Source organism: Diplotaxodon limnothrissa, linkage group LG1 (genome assembly GCF_057381915.1).
Source record: "Diplotaxodon limnothrissa isolate DT_005_m linkage group LG1, D_limnothrissa_male_GT1.1, whole genome shotgun sequence".
Classification (NCBI taxonomy): domain Eukaryota; kingdom Metazoa; phylum Chordata; class Actinopteri; order Cichliformes; family Cichlidae; genus Diplotaxodon; species Diplotaxodon limnothrissa.
Window position 1 is genome coordinate 6375324 of NC_140596.1, and position 19701 is coordinate 6395024.

Sequence of the window (19701 nt, forward strand, 5' to 3'; positions counted from 1 at the left end):
ATCACAGCAACAGGTGACTCAAATGTTTTATATCATAAGGTAAAGACCTTATAATATGCAATTAGGGTATTTATAAAATAAGTCTTGCCATGCATTTAATGTCATGTTTTTGTTAACTGTCAGTTTTTATTTAAACGTTTTATTACCAATATAGGATCAAGAAGCTGTGATCAATATGACATTATTACAAATTAAACAGCATGATGACTCAGTTGTTAACTAGCAGGATGGGTGTGGTTTGTATTCACTTCCTGGTTAAAGAAAAGCTAAAAAAAAAAGAAAAAAAAAGCAATAATAATAATAACTGACTTCACTCATTGGTGCATAATTGTCTGCAGAAGAATTTGATGCCATGAAATAAGAAGAATGGACATTTCTCTCCTGGTATTGAGTAACCCCATTAAAACTAATCTCATTTCAGTAAAACTATATATTTTAACCTCACAGGAACATCACAGAAAAACCTGTTACTACTCTTCAATATTTTGTTGTTGTGTTCTTTTCAACTAATGTGGCAAGAATTTAACAGCCTGTGTAGTGAGGTTGAAAAAGCAAAATCAATGCTAAATGTCTGAAAGATAGAAATAAAGAAGGAAGAAAGTGTTGATTTTGGACCCTATCCTTAAAATAATTACCCCTTGGACATTAGACATTGAAAGTCACATTTTTCACATTTTTCATTTTAATTTTTTGAATAGTACTGATGGTTTGAAGGTGCTATTTTTTGTTATGATCAATGCATTTAATGAAAACAATCTTTCTTTAATAAAGTTTATTGCATTCAAATTAAAATATAAAATCAAACTGGTGTAACTTCAGGACCATGGACAGCGCACACCATTTTCACTGTGATCTCTTGAGCTGGGCTCTAACAGAAGAATCCTTTTAGTGGTGGAGACAAATTCAGCTCCCTTCACTTTGAGAATATGTGAGATACAGATTACAGATACACAAGACTCCCCCACAAATCTGCAAATCCTTTTTACTTTTTTTAGCTGAATAAATCCAGCATAGAACAATTGTGGCAGTACTTTAAACAACACCAGTCACAGAGTATAGCTACAGTACAACACTGTGCTTGTTCTTTTGCAAATGGATAGAACTTGGTCCCTGTATGGGTTATTTAGCCTGTCACAACCAGTCACTAAAGTTTACATGCACTGCCACTATCTTTGAAGGTGAAGTTGGAGTTGGTGAGGGTGCTCAACCATTCAAGTTCGAAGTCCAACTTAACAAGGCGTTAGAGTTGAAAAGGTCTTCCAATTTCAAATGGAATGCACCAAAACATTTATATTACATTGATTAAATGAAATACTGTATTACACTGCCATGGAGTTGACTGCCATATAAAACACAGTGTCGCCATGTATCTGACTTGGTATGCTAAACACTTAAGAGTTGCATGTCTTAACATTGTTTTAAAAGAAATGTGGACAGGGAAGACATCATAGAGGACATGAAGTAGATGTTTACTAACAAAAAAACACAAAAAACAAGGAATACATATTGAATCATAATACTATATTACACAAAAAGAAATTTGTGATGCTCAAATCAAAATTAACACCAGCATGCGAAATTGTGGGTTCAGAGTAGTCATCTGCACGAGTGCATGTGTATAATATGAATAGATATCAGGTTTGCACCTCTACCTGCTGCTGTAAACATAAAACCGATGCCGAGAACAAAGTTGTGTGTGTTTGTGTGTGTATGTGTGTATATATTGAGAGCACATGTACCTGTGTGTAAGTCTGAGTCTGATCCACACTATGACCTTGAGTTCATCCCTACCATAACCACCCCTGCAGTGCTGGAAAAGAGGTTCTTTTGAAGTACGAAAATCTCAGAAAGGACACACACATATTGGCGAATAACAATCATATACCTTCTAAAGTTCAGCCTGAAACTTTGATAGCGTTACTTTCTTTTTACACACACTCAAACACACACATGCACAAACAGAGATACTCTCCCTGAATGTCAACAAATCTATCTGGCTACAGGCATGATTATCTACTGGTGAGCCAATCAGTGCTCACCATTTACACTGGGTCTTGTCCAGTAGGTGCTGCAGTTGCAGGTCCTAATGAGAGCCGATCATATTCTGGATACAGTGTTGTTTGCATTAAGCCTAATGAGGAGGGGAGGACTAGTTCATTGTCAGTACGCATGGGTTACACAGAATGACCTTAAACAAACCTCCAGCTGTAATTACAGCCAAAGTCAGTTAATCCTACAGAGGTTCCCGCAGCCCCACCCTTCAACCCCACTCACCCCACACAGAGATATAGCTATTCTGAAACAGCAGCACACCATCTCAGCTGACACTGAGCCTGAAGCGTTACGTCCCTGCTATAGGAATTAATTAAATTCCTGCTCTTCCCTGCTCTTTGAAGTGTTTTATATATAGATTCTTGTCCTTATTGAATCTAGGAATTAACAGCTAAATGCACATTTATTACTTTCAGTTAACCCGAATATTCAAATTCAAATTCAAATTTTATTTGTCACACACACACAACCATACACAGTATGACATGGGGGTGTAATGCTTGTAGCTGTACAATGCCCGACCATTAAATGACAGAAGAAAAGTTTTACAATATTTACAATTTACTACAAAAATTTACAAATTAACTTAGGAATTTACAGTAAAGAATGTGCAAATAGCAGAAGAGATTATAAAGATAAGGATTATAAATTATAGGAATTATAGGATTATAGGAAATGTGTGGTGGTGCGTGTGGTGATGTGTGTGAGAGTCCAGTCTTACACCTGGTTCAGGCCCCGAATAGCCTGGGGGAAGAAGCTCCTCTTCATTCTCTCTGTTTTGGCCTTAAGGGAGCGGAAGCGCTTCCCAGACCTCAACAGTGAGAAGAGTCCATTGTTGGGATGGGAGAGGTCCATCATAATCTTCCTAGCTTTGGACTTGCACCGCTTGGTGTAGATGGACAGCAGGTCAGGGAGCTCTGATTGAATGATGCGTTCTGCCGAGCGCACCACCCTTTGCAGATCTCGTCTGTCCTGCTTGGTGCTGTTCCCAAACCAGGTGCAGATGTTTGACGTCAGGACGCTCTCGATGGTGCAGGAGTAGAAGTTCTTGAGCACCTTCAGTGGCAGATGGAAGTCTCTAAGTCTTCTGAGGAAGAAGAGACGCTGACGGGCTTTCTTAACCAGGGTGTTGATGTGACAGGACCATGACAGGTCCTGAATATTGCAAAGGCAACCTGCTCATTGCATTTCACGTGTTAATTCCATCCAAATATATGTCAACATTTTACGTGACAATTAAGGTTTCCAAGCTCTGTAGCTTCTCCACCTCTGTGTTTGGAAGTTAGTAAGTCTTATGTCAGACGATCCAGTTTAGCAAAACTTTGAACTGTTTGCTGCTGATTACAGGAGTTTGTGTTTTTTTGTGAAAAGCAACAATCAAAATTTCAATTAGATGCTTTATGAAAAGGACTACAGGGATAAAATACAATATTACAAAAGTTGTTCATCTGCTTTCTCTTACTCCTGGTTCCACAAGCTCCGTTTTTTCCTATCACACAGCTAACAGCAGTGGAGAGGCTTACAAGCATATTTCAAGTACCAATTTGACCAGTAGGTTTCCACTTTCTGAAGCTTGCTGTTATGTAACATCACCATTTATCAGATATGTGTTGCAACTATAATGTACTATGGTGCCATAATGTAACAACTGCACACAGCTGATACTTTAAATAGAGCATACACTTCATAATCACTACATAAACTTTACAATGATTCTTTTGTTGCCGTGTCTTCCTCCCTTTGTGGGTGACACAATAGTAACTTGTGTTGGTGCATCGTGTCGTAGTGTGGTACTTCTCTTGACTCCATCTGACTCCATATGATGTGCCCCCTTTTTATATTCTCTACAAGATCGCATGCTAAGCAAAGTCAAACACAATTCCAAGGAGGATAAGATAATCGTATTGACACGTCTCCATCAATCATGGTTTTATCAAGCAACACACTCTATACATTACAGTATTTTATCTTTTCTGTTCACCATTTTCTGGAAGCATGAGGATAGAATGTTTTCCTGCTGCTGAAAAGATCACACAGTCTTTCTAAAATATCCTTGATGAAAGATGTCCCCGCTTGCGGTCTATCTTCTAGTCCCCAGAGGCTTGTACTAGCTTTGTGGGTAGTGGTGATGGTGGGGATGGGTGTTTACAATCCTGATTGACTGAGGGCTTTCACAATTATTCTATTTTTAAACCAACAGCTTTTCTTTTTTTTAAAGCTCAGCAATCCCACTGAGATCTAAGAACAGGTACAGATAGCTATCTCCAGTGATAAAGATTGAATTTAGTCTCGCCAGTGAATTAAGATGTGACAAAGACTGCACAGAAAAAGTGCAAGTACAGAGATGGGTGGAAAATAGAGGAAAGGGGTTGGGTTTTGCCTCAACTCAAGTATATGATCAAGTATACTTATTTGCTTGCATTTGTAAAGAAATGCCAAATACAAGGTGCAGGAAATACCACAGTAAGCTTCAGTATTTAGACCTCAACTTATCTTTGTAACTCAATGAAGGAATGGGGCACCATTCTTCCAAAAGATATTCTCCTTTGGTATGAAGATGATGGTGGTGGAGGGTTCTTTGTGATATATCTGTCTAGAATTTTCCATCTGTGTTCATTTTAGTTAATATTCTGCCACTTTAAAAGCCATAGTGTCAGATTCACATCATTTTCATACTCCTGAAACAGTTCACTGACCCCTTTTTTCTGTACAGATAGGGGCTTATCAGGGTAGAAATGTTTTATCATGGGATAAAAGAGATCAAAGTAAGTTGAGGTCCATAAGTATTTTATACTGAGGATTGGATATTATTAATAATGGCTGCATTTCCTAAACAGTTAATGTTATACTTTAATTAAAGTAATTTCTATCACATCTTAGTTATTTGACTCAAACTCCACTCTGGTGGTTTACAGAGGAAAAATTGTCCCAAATCTTTGGGACCAAATTATAGTATAATGCATTCGATGACCTTGCACTATAATAAAAATGGCATTTCAGACACCCTATAGATTCAGATTCACCCTATAGCTGTCAGCGATCATGCTCCTGTATCTTTAACACTAATGCACAAGAATAATACTACGCCAAGTAAAAACTGGAGATTTAATACATCACTGCTTAAAGATGAAGACTTTATTAAATATTTTAAAAAAGAGTGGACTTCATATTTAGACTATAATGACACTCCCGGAACTTCAGCATCTGTTCTATGGGAAGCAGAGAAAGCTGTGATGAGAGGTAAAATAATTTTTCTCATCACATAAAAAGAAAGAAGAAAACAAAGATATTCAGGAATTAGAAAAAACCATTAAATCACTTGAAGAAGCCTATGCGTCCCACCAAGATCAGGAAACATTGAACAAAATACGCAAAACAAAACTAGAGTTAAATGAGATAATTGATAAAAAAAATAAAATTCTTAGTACAAAGACTACGCTTACAAAATTATGAACATGGTAATAAATTCGGTCAATTTCTAGCAAACCAGCTAAAAATAAATAAAGAAAACACAACTATATGTGCTGTTCAAGATTCATCTGGGAACACAATATATGACCCGAAACAAATAAACAACATTTTCAGGGATTTCTATAAAAGATTGTATTCACCACAAATAAACCCGTCTAAAAAGGAAATTGATCAGTTTTTAGACAACATAACTCTTCCAAAATTATTAGACACTCAAGCAATGGCACTGGATTCGCCACTGACATCAGGTGAACTCCAGGAAGCCCTGATAAGTATGCCCAATAATAAGACTCCAGGTCCAGACGGCTTTCCTGCAGAATTCTACAAAGAATTCTGGACGATTCTAGCACCAGATTTTACAGAACGTTGTTGGAAATCAAAGAAAAGGGCAGACTTCCATCAAATATGAATTCTGCAAACATTAATCTCCTGCTAAAATCAGACAAAGACCCTGTATATCCCGCAAGCTATCGTCCAATATCCCTTATAAATGTAGACCTTAAAAATATTCTGCAAAGCTCTCTCAAAGAGACTGGAGAAAATAACCCCCCTCTTAATTCATCCTGACCAAACTGGTTTCATAAAAGGTAGGCACTCATCAACAAATACACGTAGATTACTTAATTTGATAGACTACTCATACAGTAAAAACCTTGAAACTACAATATTTTCTTTAGATGCAGAAAAAGCATTTGACAGAGTTAACTGGAAATTTCTATTTGCAACTTTACACAAAAATGGCTGTATTTCCTAAACAGTTAATGTTATACTTTAATTAAAGTAATTTCTGTCACATCTTAGTTATTTGACTCAAACTCCACTCTGGTGGTTTACACAGGAAAAATTTGAACCTCCCCCCAAAACTTTCATGTCCCAAATCTTAGGGACCAAATTATAGTATAATGCATTCGATGACCTTGCACTATAATAAAAATGAACTCAAAGCTTACAAAACAGCTGAATCGTTTCCAATGTTAGTTAAGGGCTCATCATTTTTCCTATAATTTGTCACCCTTCAATATATACACTATGACACAGTGCAATGTAAGGTTTGGACTATATCCAGTCATGCAGAAAATTATTAAAGTTTTTTTAAAAAGCACAAAATTTCCTCAGGGCAGCAGCCTAAGGCAGCTCTCATCATCTTAAAAAGAGAAAATCAACCCTAAATTAATATGTTGTAGCATTTTAATTTGTCAATTCCAAGTGCATAACAAATGTCATGTTGTTGTAAAAGCCTGTAGCTCCAAATGATTCTAAGCATCAAACTTCCAGCTAAGACTCATCGTGGTGTTATTGTTGCCAGATAACAAACTCGACACAAGCAAAGTACTGATCAGCTGATGACATGAACATTACTTACATTTGACATCACCAGGGCTCTCTGTCACTGTCTAAATGTAAATGGTAACATGCACTTACAATGTTTTTTTCCCCTTCTCTCTCTTTGCCCCCCAGTGGCCAGCAGGCCTTCCTATTGGAGAACGTGCCCTGTAACAGCGACACTTGCCACAGTGTTGGACGAATGTTCCACATCCACTGGGACCAGTCAGATTTAGGAGCCATTCAAAATGCCGTCAGGGCAACTTTCTTTGACATCTATGAGGACGTGAGTAGTTAAATTTTGTGTTGATTTTCAGTTCTGTCCAGTAGTATTTCATAAATCATTCTCTGTACCATTTCTTACGCCTTTTTAAAAACTCATTTCTATGGATACTATTCTTAATAATTTTTTTGTGTTTTGACTACATTTCCATAGCCAAAGATTATCTTGGTCTAGTGGAACTACAGTTCTTTAGCCAGCTGATTTTCTTTTAAATATAGCCTATTTTAAATATACATAAAAAGCCATGTGCAGCATATTTAATCATTTAACCTTGTTATTTTATTTTGTTGTTATTTATACATTAGGAGACTCACAGGAGCCTTGTATGCAGCTTGCAATATTTGTACTTTTGAAAATTTAACTATAATAACAACTATAACAACTCCCACTGCAATATTAGATTTGCTTTTATGATGAGGGAAGCGTCATCCACCTTTGTGTAAGTAGATCCAATGCTCCTGACAAGTTAATCTTACCTGAACTCTTACATGCAAACTCTGAGAATATCAGACAAGTTAGGCTCATATCTTTTTTAGCAAAAAGCACCCACACTCATCACCTCTCCTAGTTTAAGAGCTGACATCAAGTGAATAAATGTCAACATTAGATTAGTTAGACCTACCATTCTCTGTTAGATTGTTAGAGTCAAAGCATTAACTAGTCAGATTTCCCTGCTGTCAAAAACAATATTGCTCTTTCTGAACTCATATTAATTAATTAATTAATTACTTCATACTGGTAGGCTATTAGTATAGTACTTTTCTCTTTATGAATGCAGCATTAACAACTGTCACAAGTCAACTATGCAGTCATCCAGCTGACCCTCAGAATACAGCTCTGGGTCATTTGTCTCCGCTCACAGTCTTTCCACTTTTGTCTTATTTTGTTAGATATACCAATAAACTGAAATCATTTTGTGAAAAATCCTACGTAAAGAAATCCTTGCCAAATGGAGCAGAGGAATGCATATCAGAGAGTGTGCAAACTAGGATATCTCTAATGCAGAAAAGTGGATTATGTGTAAAGCTTTTTTGACACACGCATTAACAGAATTGTTTACATTAATCGGTTTTCTTTTATATTCTGAAGCAATAACTCCTGATTTAGACTGAGAATATGAGTATTTGGTTCAGTGCTTCATTGTTGTTATTAAAATATTTATAAGCACATGGGGTAGCGTGTGCATGAGTGTGCTTTTTTTTCCCCCCCTTTTTTTCTGAGCTACTGTATTTATTTGTGTGTGCGTGTGTGTGTGCGCGCGCATGAGTGCTCTGTGTGTTTTTGGTTTTTTTGCTCTCCCTCATTGTTGCAGTGTTATTCTTCACTTTGTGCATTTTTATTTTGGAATTTGATTCATTGTGGGAGTGGGTGCAATAGATGCAGGACCTGGCAATACACCACTATAGAGGAAGAGTAGATAAAACAAGATGAGCTATACTTTAATTTTCCCAAACGTTGGGAAATGATTTGTTAGGTTTTGCTCTCATTAAGTGTGTTAAGTGTGTTGCTCTGTGATATTAAGCATTTAATTAATGCTGCAAATGGGCCTTGCTAGAAAACATCTACACATACTCTCTTACACACTACCTTTGTCAAAATCCTTCTTTGTGTGTGTCGTAGACTTTGATTCCAGCACTCACCCCCAGTCTCTTAATGAGAGACTACATATAGTACAGAAGCTGTATTGCGATCTACTGTATGTTCTTGTCTTATCAGAATTAATTACTACTGCTAATGTGGCCTGTCTATTAAATTCAACTCTCCCTCTTTCAGTGCTTGGCTCTCTCACTCGCCCCTGAGAGAGAATTTATAAATGAGACCGAGAGAAAGAGAGACTTAGTGAGGAAAGGAGAAAGACAGCGGAATAGAGATGATGCGATAATTCTGGATGAGACATCCAGTATGTCAGAGGGATAAAAATGTACATCAGAAGAAGCACCATGCCATGCTCTCATTGTCCCTTATCTATGTGTCTGTCTTCATTTGCAGGGTATTTTAGACATGCTGGTTCAGAGCAAGGCAGAGGGCAAACAGGACTTGAGAATTCACGCTTTGAAGAACAATTTCGAAGCCGATGCCTACTTCGTTAAAGTGATGGGTAAGGGACTGATTTGCCAAGTATGCTCCCTTTCTCACTACTCTCCCCATGCTGAAACCAGTCCCTTGAAGGGGCAACATGAAGGAAGAACATTTATTTCCATTTCCAAGCTGTCCTCACCAGATAACATACACATACTGAAATTTGAATATATTATCATTTAGTCCTTTTTTTCTTATTTTCTTTCTGTAACAGCCCCTCCTAGACCAATTAGGAACATTAAACATGAGCAAGTCTTTTCCCCAACCTCGAAAGCAGATGGTCATGACTATTATCTGTCATATTTTGATTTCTAGCCTGGAGCTACTCAGTTGGTGGTGAAAAAGGGATCTCTCTGAGCTTTTTGTTCAATTTCATCTTAAATTAAACTGGCCACTGTCCGCACAAAAAGATCTGCTGTAGTAAATGCACCTTCTCCCAAAAGGCCATTTCGAATCTAGTCTCCTTGTACAGCACATAAGGCACTCTATTGCACTCTATTGCCTCTCAAAACATAAAACCACACTTCTCCTAGTCTATGTTGGTGCCATTAATGAATCAATGGCAGTTGAGATGAGAGGAAGAGGAGTAATTGGTTTTTTTGTGAAACATATATTCTTCTTCTTCCTAGCGGTTTATATCCCGCGACACAGGGTCCGCTATCTTGCATGCCTTCCTCCACTTCTTTCTATCAAGGGCGTCTTCTGGTGTAATATTCACAGCCTTCATATCATCCTTGATTCGGTCCATCCAGCGCTTTTTTGGTCTTCCTTGTGGCCTAGACCCAGAAGCCACCTCAGCATCTTCATCTCCATGGTGTGAAGAGCTTGTTCATGTTTGGTCGTCGCTGGCCAGCACTCTGACCCGTAGAGTGCCACTGGGCGCACAATTGACCTTAGGATAGATTGGCATTCTCTTGTCACATAAGACTCCACTCACCTGATGCCACTTCCTCCACGCTGTGTTGACACGGAGTCTGGCGTCTGGTAGACTTTCGCAGTCCGAGATGACAAGGGACCCGAGGTACTTGAATTGGGCAACTTTAGTCAGCGGCTCGCCGTCGATAGTGATGGTGCTGTTGGTCTGGGGGCTGCATTCAAGGTACTCAGTCTTCTTGATGTTCAGGTGCATGCCGTTTTCGAAGAGCCAGTCTTTCCATGCTTGTGTTTGGGTTTGCAGGGCTAGGCAGTTTTCTGTTTCTGATAGGCACACATCATCTGCATACAGGAGGCTCCATGGATGTGGTGATTGCAGATCAGCCGTTGCGGTGTCCATACAGAGAGTGAACAGCAGGGGCGAGAGGGCCGAGCCCTGGTGGATGCCAACGGTAATCGGGAAGGCTGGTGATGTTCCCGCTGAACATCGGACCTCGCTTGTGACGTTACGGTAGAGCAGCTGAGTCCATTTCACATAGGCTTCCGGGGCACCATGAGTTCGTAATGATCGCCAAATCAGCTTGTGGGGGACCCTATCGAATGCCTTTTCCAGATCCAGAAAGACCATGTGCACCGTCTTGTTCTTTTCCCGGTGCTTTTCCATCAGCAAACGGGCCGCGTGTATGGCATCGATAGATCCACAGCCCTTAACAAAGCCGCATTGATTCGGGGTGATTGTGACCAGTTGACGGATCAGATTTTCCAGGACACGTTCGAAGATCTTCATTGCATGGCAGAGTAGACGAATTGGTCGATAGTTGGTGCACTCTGTGACGTCTCCCTTGCCCTTCCAGTTGGGCACTGTGATGCTCTATGTCCAAGCTCGGGGGGCTTTGTCTTCGACCGTGATATGGTTGAAGAGTGCTGCAAGGAATGTTGTACCGCAGTTGCCCATCATCTTCCAAATTTCAGCTGGGATGTCGTCCGGTCCTGTGGCTTTTCCGTTTTTCATTTTCTTCAACGCGTTTTGGACGTCGGCAGTGGTGATTGGTGTGACAGGCCCTGCGACTGGGTCCGCGGGCGGGATAGGCGGATGTGTAAATTCTTCATTGCTGATTCCAGCGAAGTAATCTGACCAGCGCTGAAGGATGTCTCGGGGGTCTCGCAGAACCTGCCCATTGGCTCCTTTGATTTGGACAACATGGTTTGTATCAAAGTCCTACTTCACGCGGTGGCGGGCTTTGGCAAGTCGGTAGATGTTATTGGTCACTTCTGGGGTTTGGAGCTGGTCATAAAAATCTTGGTAGTGTCGTCTTTTCGCGGAGGCCACTGCCCTCTTTGTTGCTGATTTCAGCGAGCGGTATCGGGTGAGATCTTCATGCGCTCGCGATCGCCACCAAGTCTTATAGGCCAGCTTCTTCACTTTTATTGCTTTTTGTACCTCCTCATTCCACCACCAGACCTGTTTCTCAATGTATTTTTCACCCGGTTTTGTTGAACCAACGGTGTCCTCCGCAATGTTGTGGATGCGCTGTATGATCCTGTCCAACGTGTCCCAAAATTAATTTTTTGTTTCATCGCTGCATCCAGTCTGTGGTGCATAGCAGGTCACAACATTAACATCAGCTGTTCCTAGTTCGATTCTGATAGACATTAATCAATCAGATGTTCGCTCAATCTTATACGGGGATTGGAGCAGGTGTTTGCTGAGTGCGATGGCCACTCCATTCTTAGTGGCTCTCTCTCCGCAGTAGAAGAGCTTATATCCCTCTCCATTCTCCGCCGCTTTGCTTCCGGTCCATTTGCATTCTTGAACACAGGCTATGTCGATGTTCCTCTTCTTGAGTACCTGGGCCAGCTCTCGGCTGCATCCAGTCAGAGTTCCAATGTCGATTGTTCCAAATCGTAGATGAGCTGGCTTCTTTTGGTAGAAGTTTCTGGCTGGCATGTCTATAAGATGCGACAAACTGGTGATTGGATTTTGCCGGCCGAAGCATATATTATACCTGATATTTTTTTGTACAGTAGAGTGAGTTTGACTTGTCTGTTGGGTCACATTTCAGTGGAAGTACACGTAGATATTTCAACACAAAGACTTCATTAAAGTGTGTGAGGTACACAAAATGAATTAAGTTATATACACAAGGACAGAGCTAGTACATTATCCATCATACATGCATAAAACCTCATATACCAAAGCCACTGGCCATCTTTTATCCATTAGAAAAGTCATTATCAGGTTCCTGTTTACTTCAAGACAAACCCCCAAATTATCAACTGTCACATAAATCAAAAGGCATTTAATATTTAAATAATCATCGGTTCTATTTATTCCCATGGTGTTGAGGGTGTATATCATAAAGATTTCTCTCCAGGCCAGCTTCTTTAAAGCATCACCTCTTTTAATAGTCAGCATGACCTTCTCAGTCAGAGAGAATTTTAATGAAGAGGTTGAAGAGGCTGATTTGCTTTCATGCCATATTTCCAATTGTATGCAATAATTATGCAGTAAATTACATTTTTTTTCTATTTACTGTGCATTTGTTTCTTTTTTACAGCAAAGATTTAAAAATCAAGCCAAGAATGTGTGATTCAGGTTGTAAATGAACTGATTTACCACCAAAATTTAGTATCATCAGGTAAAGTTATTAACCCAAAGTTAAAGCAATGGGTATGGGTGTAGTGTATTGTTTTAGGGAGTCAATAGCCTGATACAGTTATTGCTTGTCTTTTTCTACTTTTTCATTACCCAATTATCCTGTCATTTTCCACTTTTGATAGTCAGGCAAAGCTGTCAGAGATCCTCGAAAAAATACCTTCTATTCTTTTATGCAAGGAAGACAATTAAATGTTCACTAAGTCTGAAGAAACGGCACACACTTTTTGTCCAAGAGTGCTGTAAAACTTGTATTCAAATGTCTCACTACAAGCAGCTTTGGCTTCAGTATCTGTTCAGAAATAGTTTCATGTATTTTTGGCTCACTTTTTTTTTTTTTAAGTTAATAGATTTTATTTCTTTCATTTTTTTATTGCAGCAGTGTTTGAGTAAAAATCAAGATGTGTTCTTTTGAAGTCAAAATGTTTGTACAGCATTAGTACCTGGTGACATTTGAGAAAAGTAAAAATAGTTCCACTCTGGGGTGGGCCTGTGCACAATTTAATCTGTCACTCTGCTCTGCTCATTAGCACGAAAAGGAGCGCTGCTCATCCCTTTCTGTTTCTGCACAGTTGGTGAACAGTTGTTGTTTTGTCTATTGGGAGGGGAGGGACTACACCTCCTCTTCTGCTTTCTGAATCACACACAAAAAACAACACACAGTGGTACTAGCACTTACTAACACTTAAATTATGCCTCAGAATCAATATTGTTTTCAAGGGATTACATACAAAACAAGTTAACCTCTCCTGAGGTGCACTGTATACCAATGATGCCTTTCACTTGTCATTGATTCAATGAAGACATTATACTGTTGACACAGCAGATCAACAATAAAGGCATTTGAGACCTCATTCCACTCAAACAAATTGTTTGTGGTGGTAACAAATGCTCAAATTACATCAAGTTCACAATAGTGGATCAAGTGATTTGAGTCATAAGACTAAATGAAATAAAATTATAGTTTGGATTTAGGAATTTAGTATGTTGGTATCCACCACAGTGGTATAGTGCAAGTACCCTTCACTTGTTAGCCCGTTCAGTTAGACAGTTAAATGTCTTAATACACATCTTTGAATTGAGCCAGCAAACCAATCACTGCTCTCTCCACCACTTGAATGACACAGTAGTCAGAAGGAGGAGTGGCAGAGCAGTGCCATACTTTCATGGAATAATAGGATGTGAGAGGCAGAAGAAGGTTAGTTCCATTGCACCGACCTGTTACAACTGACACTAAAACCCTCTATTTGGTTCAGTTGGTAGCAATACTGTTGTTTCTGGGAACTTGGCAACCTGGTAATGGCAAGGTGTGTTCTGTGACATGTCATGTCAAGGTTAGTTGAAGTAGAAGCAGTGACCTGGATATCAAGTTGTAGCGCTAAGATTTGACCCAGGTGTCTTGTGTCTTGGCTTCCATTTTGCATTTGTGAGACATGTGTTTAAGCTGAAAGGTTGTCCTACTGAACGTGCAAGTGGTTCCTAGGTACCCACAAGAAGTCTGCGTGGACTTGATATGGACAAGCACTAATGTTTTCATTACATAGGGTTGAATTATTAATCGTTTCTGAAATAAAAAGTGAAATTTAGAATTTTCAAGAGGAGCAGTTGTAATGACTCACCAACACATATTACCAACAATGTCTTTAAATTGCTGTAAAAAGGGAAGTAATTATTCACCAAGTCCCAATTTTGCAAATTGGCATCTGCAGATGTAATCTGCTGCTGATATTAATATTAATTTTTGAAGGTGACCACACTGCAAAAATGACATTTTTGGCAGACAGATTATTATATGTTGAGACTGTCAAGACAAGATTTAACAAATATTTTTATTCAGAAAGAAAACATTTTGTTTCATTATGATGTTCCAAAATATAGACTGTAAAGTGGTGAATCATTTTCTAAATAAATAATTTTTCCAGCTAACTGCTGCTCACACTATATCATTCACAAGCCGTCTCATTACTATGGCTAACACCTGCTTGATTAGTTACCAGTAGCCAGAAATTTAACATTTATATTTCAAGTGCATGATAGTGTTGTTTAAAGCCTATCATCTATAACCCTATAATGCATACTTCATGCATACACACTTTCAGTAGACAAACTCCCAGTGATCCTCTCTGAGCTAGCACTTGGCGACCTTTTAACAGGGAGAAATCTCCATCAGAAGTAGGCTCAAGATTGGACAGCCATCTGCTGCCAGTTAGGGAGTAATGGGAAGGAGAGAGAAGAGCACAAAAAGACAATAAACTGCAACCAATATAAAAATAAACTCTCTGGTTGTTGGGGCTGGTAACTGGATATGAGAAAAATGCTGTTTCTGAGCTAGAAATGCCTGCAAAAAAGTACAGAGAGAAAAACAAAGAGGACAAAGAAGAAACTATAAAAGAGAGAAGACAGACGGTTATGGCAATAGGATTCCAGTGCTGTCACACATGAGCTAAATAATGACAGTAGGTTACAGTAGGTAAGTGATGCATTGACATGCACAGTTAAGATGCTGCTCAGTTAGCAGTCCCTAGGAAAGCTTCTGATTGGGGATCTTCATATCATCACCTCAACAAACTTGCTCTGATTTCCTCAGAAAACCTTGATCTTGAGCTGTTTTGGTTATTGATGTAGAAAAAGAAAGTGTCACAATCTCCTGAAGTTGATGGACATTTTAAAACATCTTTAGATTCTGTACAAGCAAAAATGCTGACACATTGACACGCACACTCAACCTTTACACAGTAGTTTGCCACTGATTACAAGCAAGTGGCTTTTATTAGCGATTTCTCTTATTAATGCTGGGTTGTGTAGGAAATGACAGGATTCCTTTATCCAATATTTAAAAAAATTAAAAGTGCAACAAGATAGCCGCCAGTCTGTAAACAGACTGCCAAAAATACGTGGCTGTGCTGTAATAATGCAAGGTATTTAATTTATAGACAGTAACAATTCCTGAAATCATTGTCGCAATACTGTTTACAAAAATCCCAATGAAATTAAGTATATTCATCAAATCTTTATCCCTAGATGCACAGAACCCATTTTCCAAATTCAGTGGGCTATAATATATTGGTTGGTTGTAGACTCTGCTTACCAGAAATCCCTGGGCTCCAACACAAGATGAAATTTTGTTCCCACATAAAGTGCACATATTTCAGTTTGTATTCTAGTCAGAGAGGAACTGCTGCTTTTCTGATATTCTTTCTTTCGAACTTGTTGTTTACATGCTCTTCTGCAACATTTTAAGAAGCTGGTTCGCAGGGGTTCTGGGTAATTAGAATGAGAAGGGAGGCAAGGAAATGGCATGAACCTCTGCATGGATTCCCTCCTGTCAATGAAACCCCTTACAGCTAATAGGAAAGAAGCAGCTGGTGACTTTGTGTGCATCAGAGGAGGCACATTGTAATCTAGATTCTCTCCAGGCATAGTCGGCTCAACATCAATAAACATGGTTGTACAAATTGGGAATCTGAAAGACCACTACATTAGGAAGAAATATAGCAAAATACTAAAACTATTATATATTAGGTGGTTTATATATGCCAAAAAAGTGAAAGAGAGTCATTTGTTTTTAGTTTTCTAACAGCTTTTGTGTGTATGCTTGTACGTGTGTGACCTTGACACGTCCCCTTTCCTCGTGCCGTAACAGGAATTCCTTTCGTGCCGCCTCTTTAAACTCTGCCGTCCTTATCGTTATCCATGTCTTGTCTCACTGCAGCACTTCAAACAACACACAAAAAGATACACCCACGCCAAAATTCATGTTTTTTTTCCTCCCCACTGTCAGCTTTCCCGTGTCTCCTCTTCATTCAGCTTCACTTATTACATTTCTGGTTGTAAATATTTCATACATGTTCACTGTGTTGCATTTTCACTCCATCTAGCAGAGTACAGATGAGAGAGCAACAAGCAACCAAAATAAAAATGTATCTGTCAAGTGTTCACACCTTGTCAACATTTCATTCCTCTCCCTTGTGAGTGTGAGCTCAAATTCAGCTTAATAGCCTTGCACCTCCTGTGAATCCCCATGAGGATAGAACTGTTTATTTACCATTCTATTCAGGCATCTCTGATAGCACAGCTAATAGTATTACACTGTAGTAAGTGAGGCCTAAAGCGTGCACTTCATATTCAGCCTTGACACTTTGTCAGTTAGTTGTGTGTCTTTGTAGACAGCCTGATACAGTCCTCTGTTCTGTAAGATGAAATCCCATTTTCTCAAGACGACATCCCTCAACCCTCCCATGCGCATTATTGAACAACACCCACTGTAGGATTTACTTTGTGTCCAGCCTGGTATACACTTGCATGTGTGCGCAGTTTCTGAGTGAAAGCTCAGATACCATGAAGTACTTTGACTTTCCAGGCTAAATCCATCACAATTTCCATCACACACACCTTAGACAGCAACCTTGCCTTTCTGCCTGCCAGAATCCTGGACTCTTGCAGGCATGTTCACACTGAGATGACCTGAACCTGTACTGGTTTGACATCTTATGCTTCCAAGCTCCTGACATAGAATAGTCCCCTCAGTAGTGCTTTCCATCAAGACCTGTACCTCTGTTGCTATCGAACCATTTATTATTTACAAGCATGCTATAACTTTGTGAGTAGAGCCACAGAGCAGTGAAAAAGTTAGCAGTAAGGACGCCATTCTGTAATAAATAAAATAAAATTGAAAGCAGAGGGTAAAAATCATATCGGTTCTATATGTCTTGTTGTTTTGACAGTATTTCAAGGAAGGTTTCTTTTGTATAGTCAGTTGAATTTGGTATGCTCTAAAGTTGCTTTTCAGATTTAGACCCTGAGTATTTTAGTTAATATGAAGGTGAATTGTTGGTAATAGCTTTTATTTAACCCAGCCATATGGAGTGCCTAATGCTGGAGTGCCAGAAACACACACCGCACATGCAGTGTTAGTTTGCAAAAACCAAGCTAAAGTACAATACAAAATTTAAAAAAAAAAAAAAAAATTATATAAGGATATTATATATATATATATATATATATATATATATATATATATATATATATATATATATATATATATATATATATATATATATATATATATAAATAAATAAATAAAACACCCAGCACGCCCCTGCGGGCGGTTTATCCTTCAAGCTCGGGTCCTCTACCAGAGGCCTGGGAGCTTGAGGGTCCTGCGCAGTATCTTAGCTGTTCCCAGGACTGCGCTCTTCTGGACAGAGATCTCCGATGTTATTCCCGGGATCTGCTGGAGCCACTCGCCTAGCTTGGGAGTCACCGCACCTAGTGCTCCGATTACCACGGGGACCACCGTTACCTTCACCCTCCACATCCTCTCGAGCTCTTCTCTGAGCCCTTGGTATTTCTCCAGCTTCTCGTGTTCCTTCTTCCTGATATTGCTGTCATTCGGAACCGCTACATTGATCACTACGGCCGTCTTCTTCTGTTTGTCTACCACCACTATGTCCGGTTGGTTAGCCACCACCATTTTGTCCGTCTGTATCTGGAAGTCCCACAGGATCTTAGCTCGGTCATTCTCCACCACCCTTGGGGGCATCTCCCATTTTGACCTCGGGACTTCCAGGTTATACTCGGCACAGATGTTCCTGTACACTATGCCGGCCACTTGGTTATGGCGTTCCATGTATGCCTTGCCTGCTAGCATCTTGCACCCTGCTGTTATGTGCTGGATTGTCTCTGGGGCATCTTTACACAGCCTGCACCTGGGGTCTTGCCTGGTGTGATAGACCCCAGCCTCTATGGATCTTGTACTCAGAGCTTGTTCTTGTGCTGCCATGATTAGTACCTCTGTGCTGTCTTTCAGTCCAGCTTTGTCCAGCCACTGGTAGGATTTCTGGATATCAGCCACCTCCTCTATCTGCCGGTGGTACATACCGTGCAGGGGCCTGTCCTTCCATGATGCTTCCTCGTTTCCCTCCTCTTTCTTGGGTTTCTGCTGCCTGAGGTATTCACTGAGCACTCGGTCAGTTGGGGCCATCTTCCCAATGTATTCTTGGATGTTCCTTGTCTCATCCTGGACTGTGGTGCTGACACTCACCAGTCCCCGGCCCCCTTCCTTCCGCTTAGCGTACAGCCTCAGGGTGCTGGACTTGGGGTGAAACCCTCCATGCATGGTAAGGAGCTTTCTTGTCTTTATGTCAGTGGCTTCTATCTCCTCCTTTGGCCAGCCTATTACCCCAGCAGGGTACCTGATCACAGGCAGGGCGTACGTGTTGATGGCCCGGATCTTGTTCTTACCATTCAGCTGACTCCTCAGGACTTGCCTGACCCTCTGCAGGTACTTGGTGGTTGCAGCCTTTCTAGCGGCCTCTTCATGGTTCCCATTTGCCTGCGGGATCCCCAGGTACTTGTAACTGTCCTCTATGTCTGCAATGTTGCCTTCTGGTAGTTCAATCCCCTCAGTTCTGACTACCTTCCCTCTCTTTGATACCATCCGACTACACTTCTCCAGTCCGAACGACATTCCAATGTCATTGCTGTATAGCCTGGTAGTGTGGATCAGTGAATCGATGTCTCGTTCACTCTTGGCATACAGCTTGATGTCATCCATGTACAGGAGGTGGCTGACAACTGCTCCGTTCCGTAGTCGGTATCCGTAGCCAGTCTTGTTAATGATCTCACTGAGGGGGTTCAGGCCTATGCAGAACAGCAGTGAGGACAGAGCATCTCCTTGGTAGATCCCGCACTTGATGGTGACTTGTGCTATGGGCTTGGAGTTGGCCTCTAGTGTTGTACGCCACATCCCCATTGAGTTCCTGATGAAGGCTCTTAGGGTCCCATTGATCTTGTACAATTCTAGGCATTCCAGTATCCAGCTGTGGGGCATTGAGTCATAGGCCTTCTTGTAATCAATCCAGGCAGTGCACAGGTTGGTCAGTCTGGTCTTGCAGTCTCGGCTGATTGTTCTGTCTACCAGTAGCTGGTGTTTTGCGCCTCTGGTATTCTTGCCAATTCCTTT

The 19701-nt window shown here is 40.2% G+C and overlaps 1 protein-coding gene across 1 annotated transcript in view; it reads left to right on the forward strand.

Moving 5' to 3' along the window:
- itfg1 (integrin alpha FG-GAP repeat containing 1) overlaps positions 1-19701 on the forward strand; it is a 156912-nt gene that overhangs the window by 79696 nt on the left and 57515 nt on the right. Inside the window, exons 11-12 of the mRNA XM_085351740.1 lie at positions 6982-7132; positions 9119-9227. Of these exons, the coding sequence (XP_085207866.1) occupies positions 6982-7132; positions 9119-9227 (260 nt within the window). The remainder of the gene's footprint in view (positions 1-6981; positions 7133-9118; positions 9228-19701) is intronic.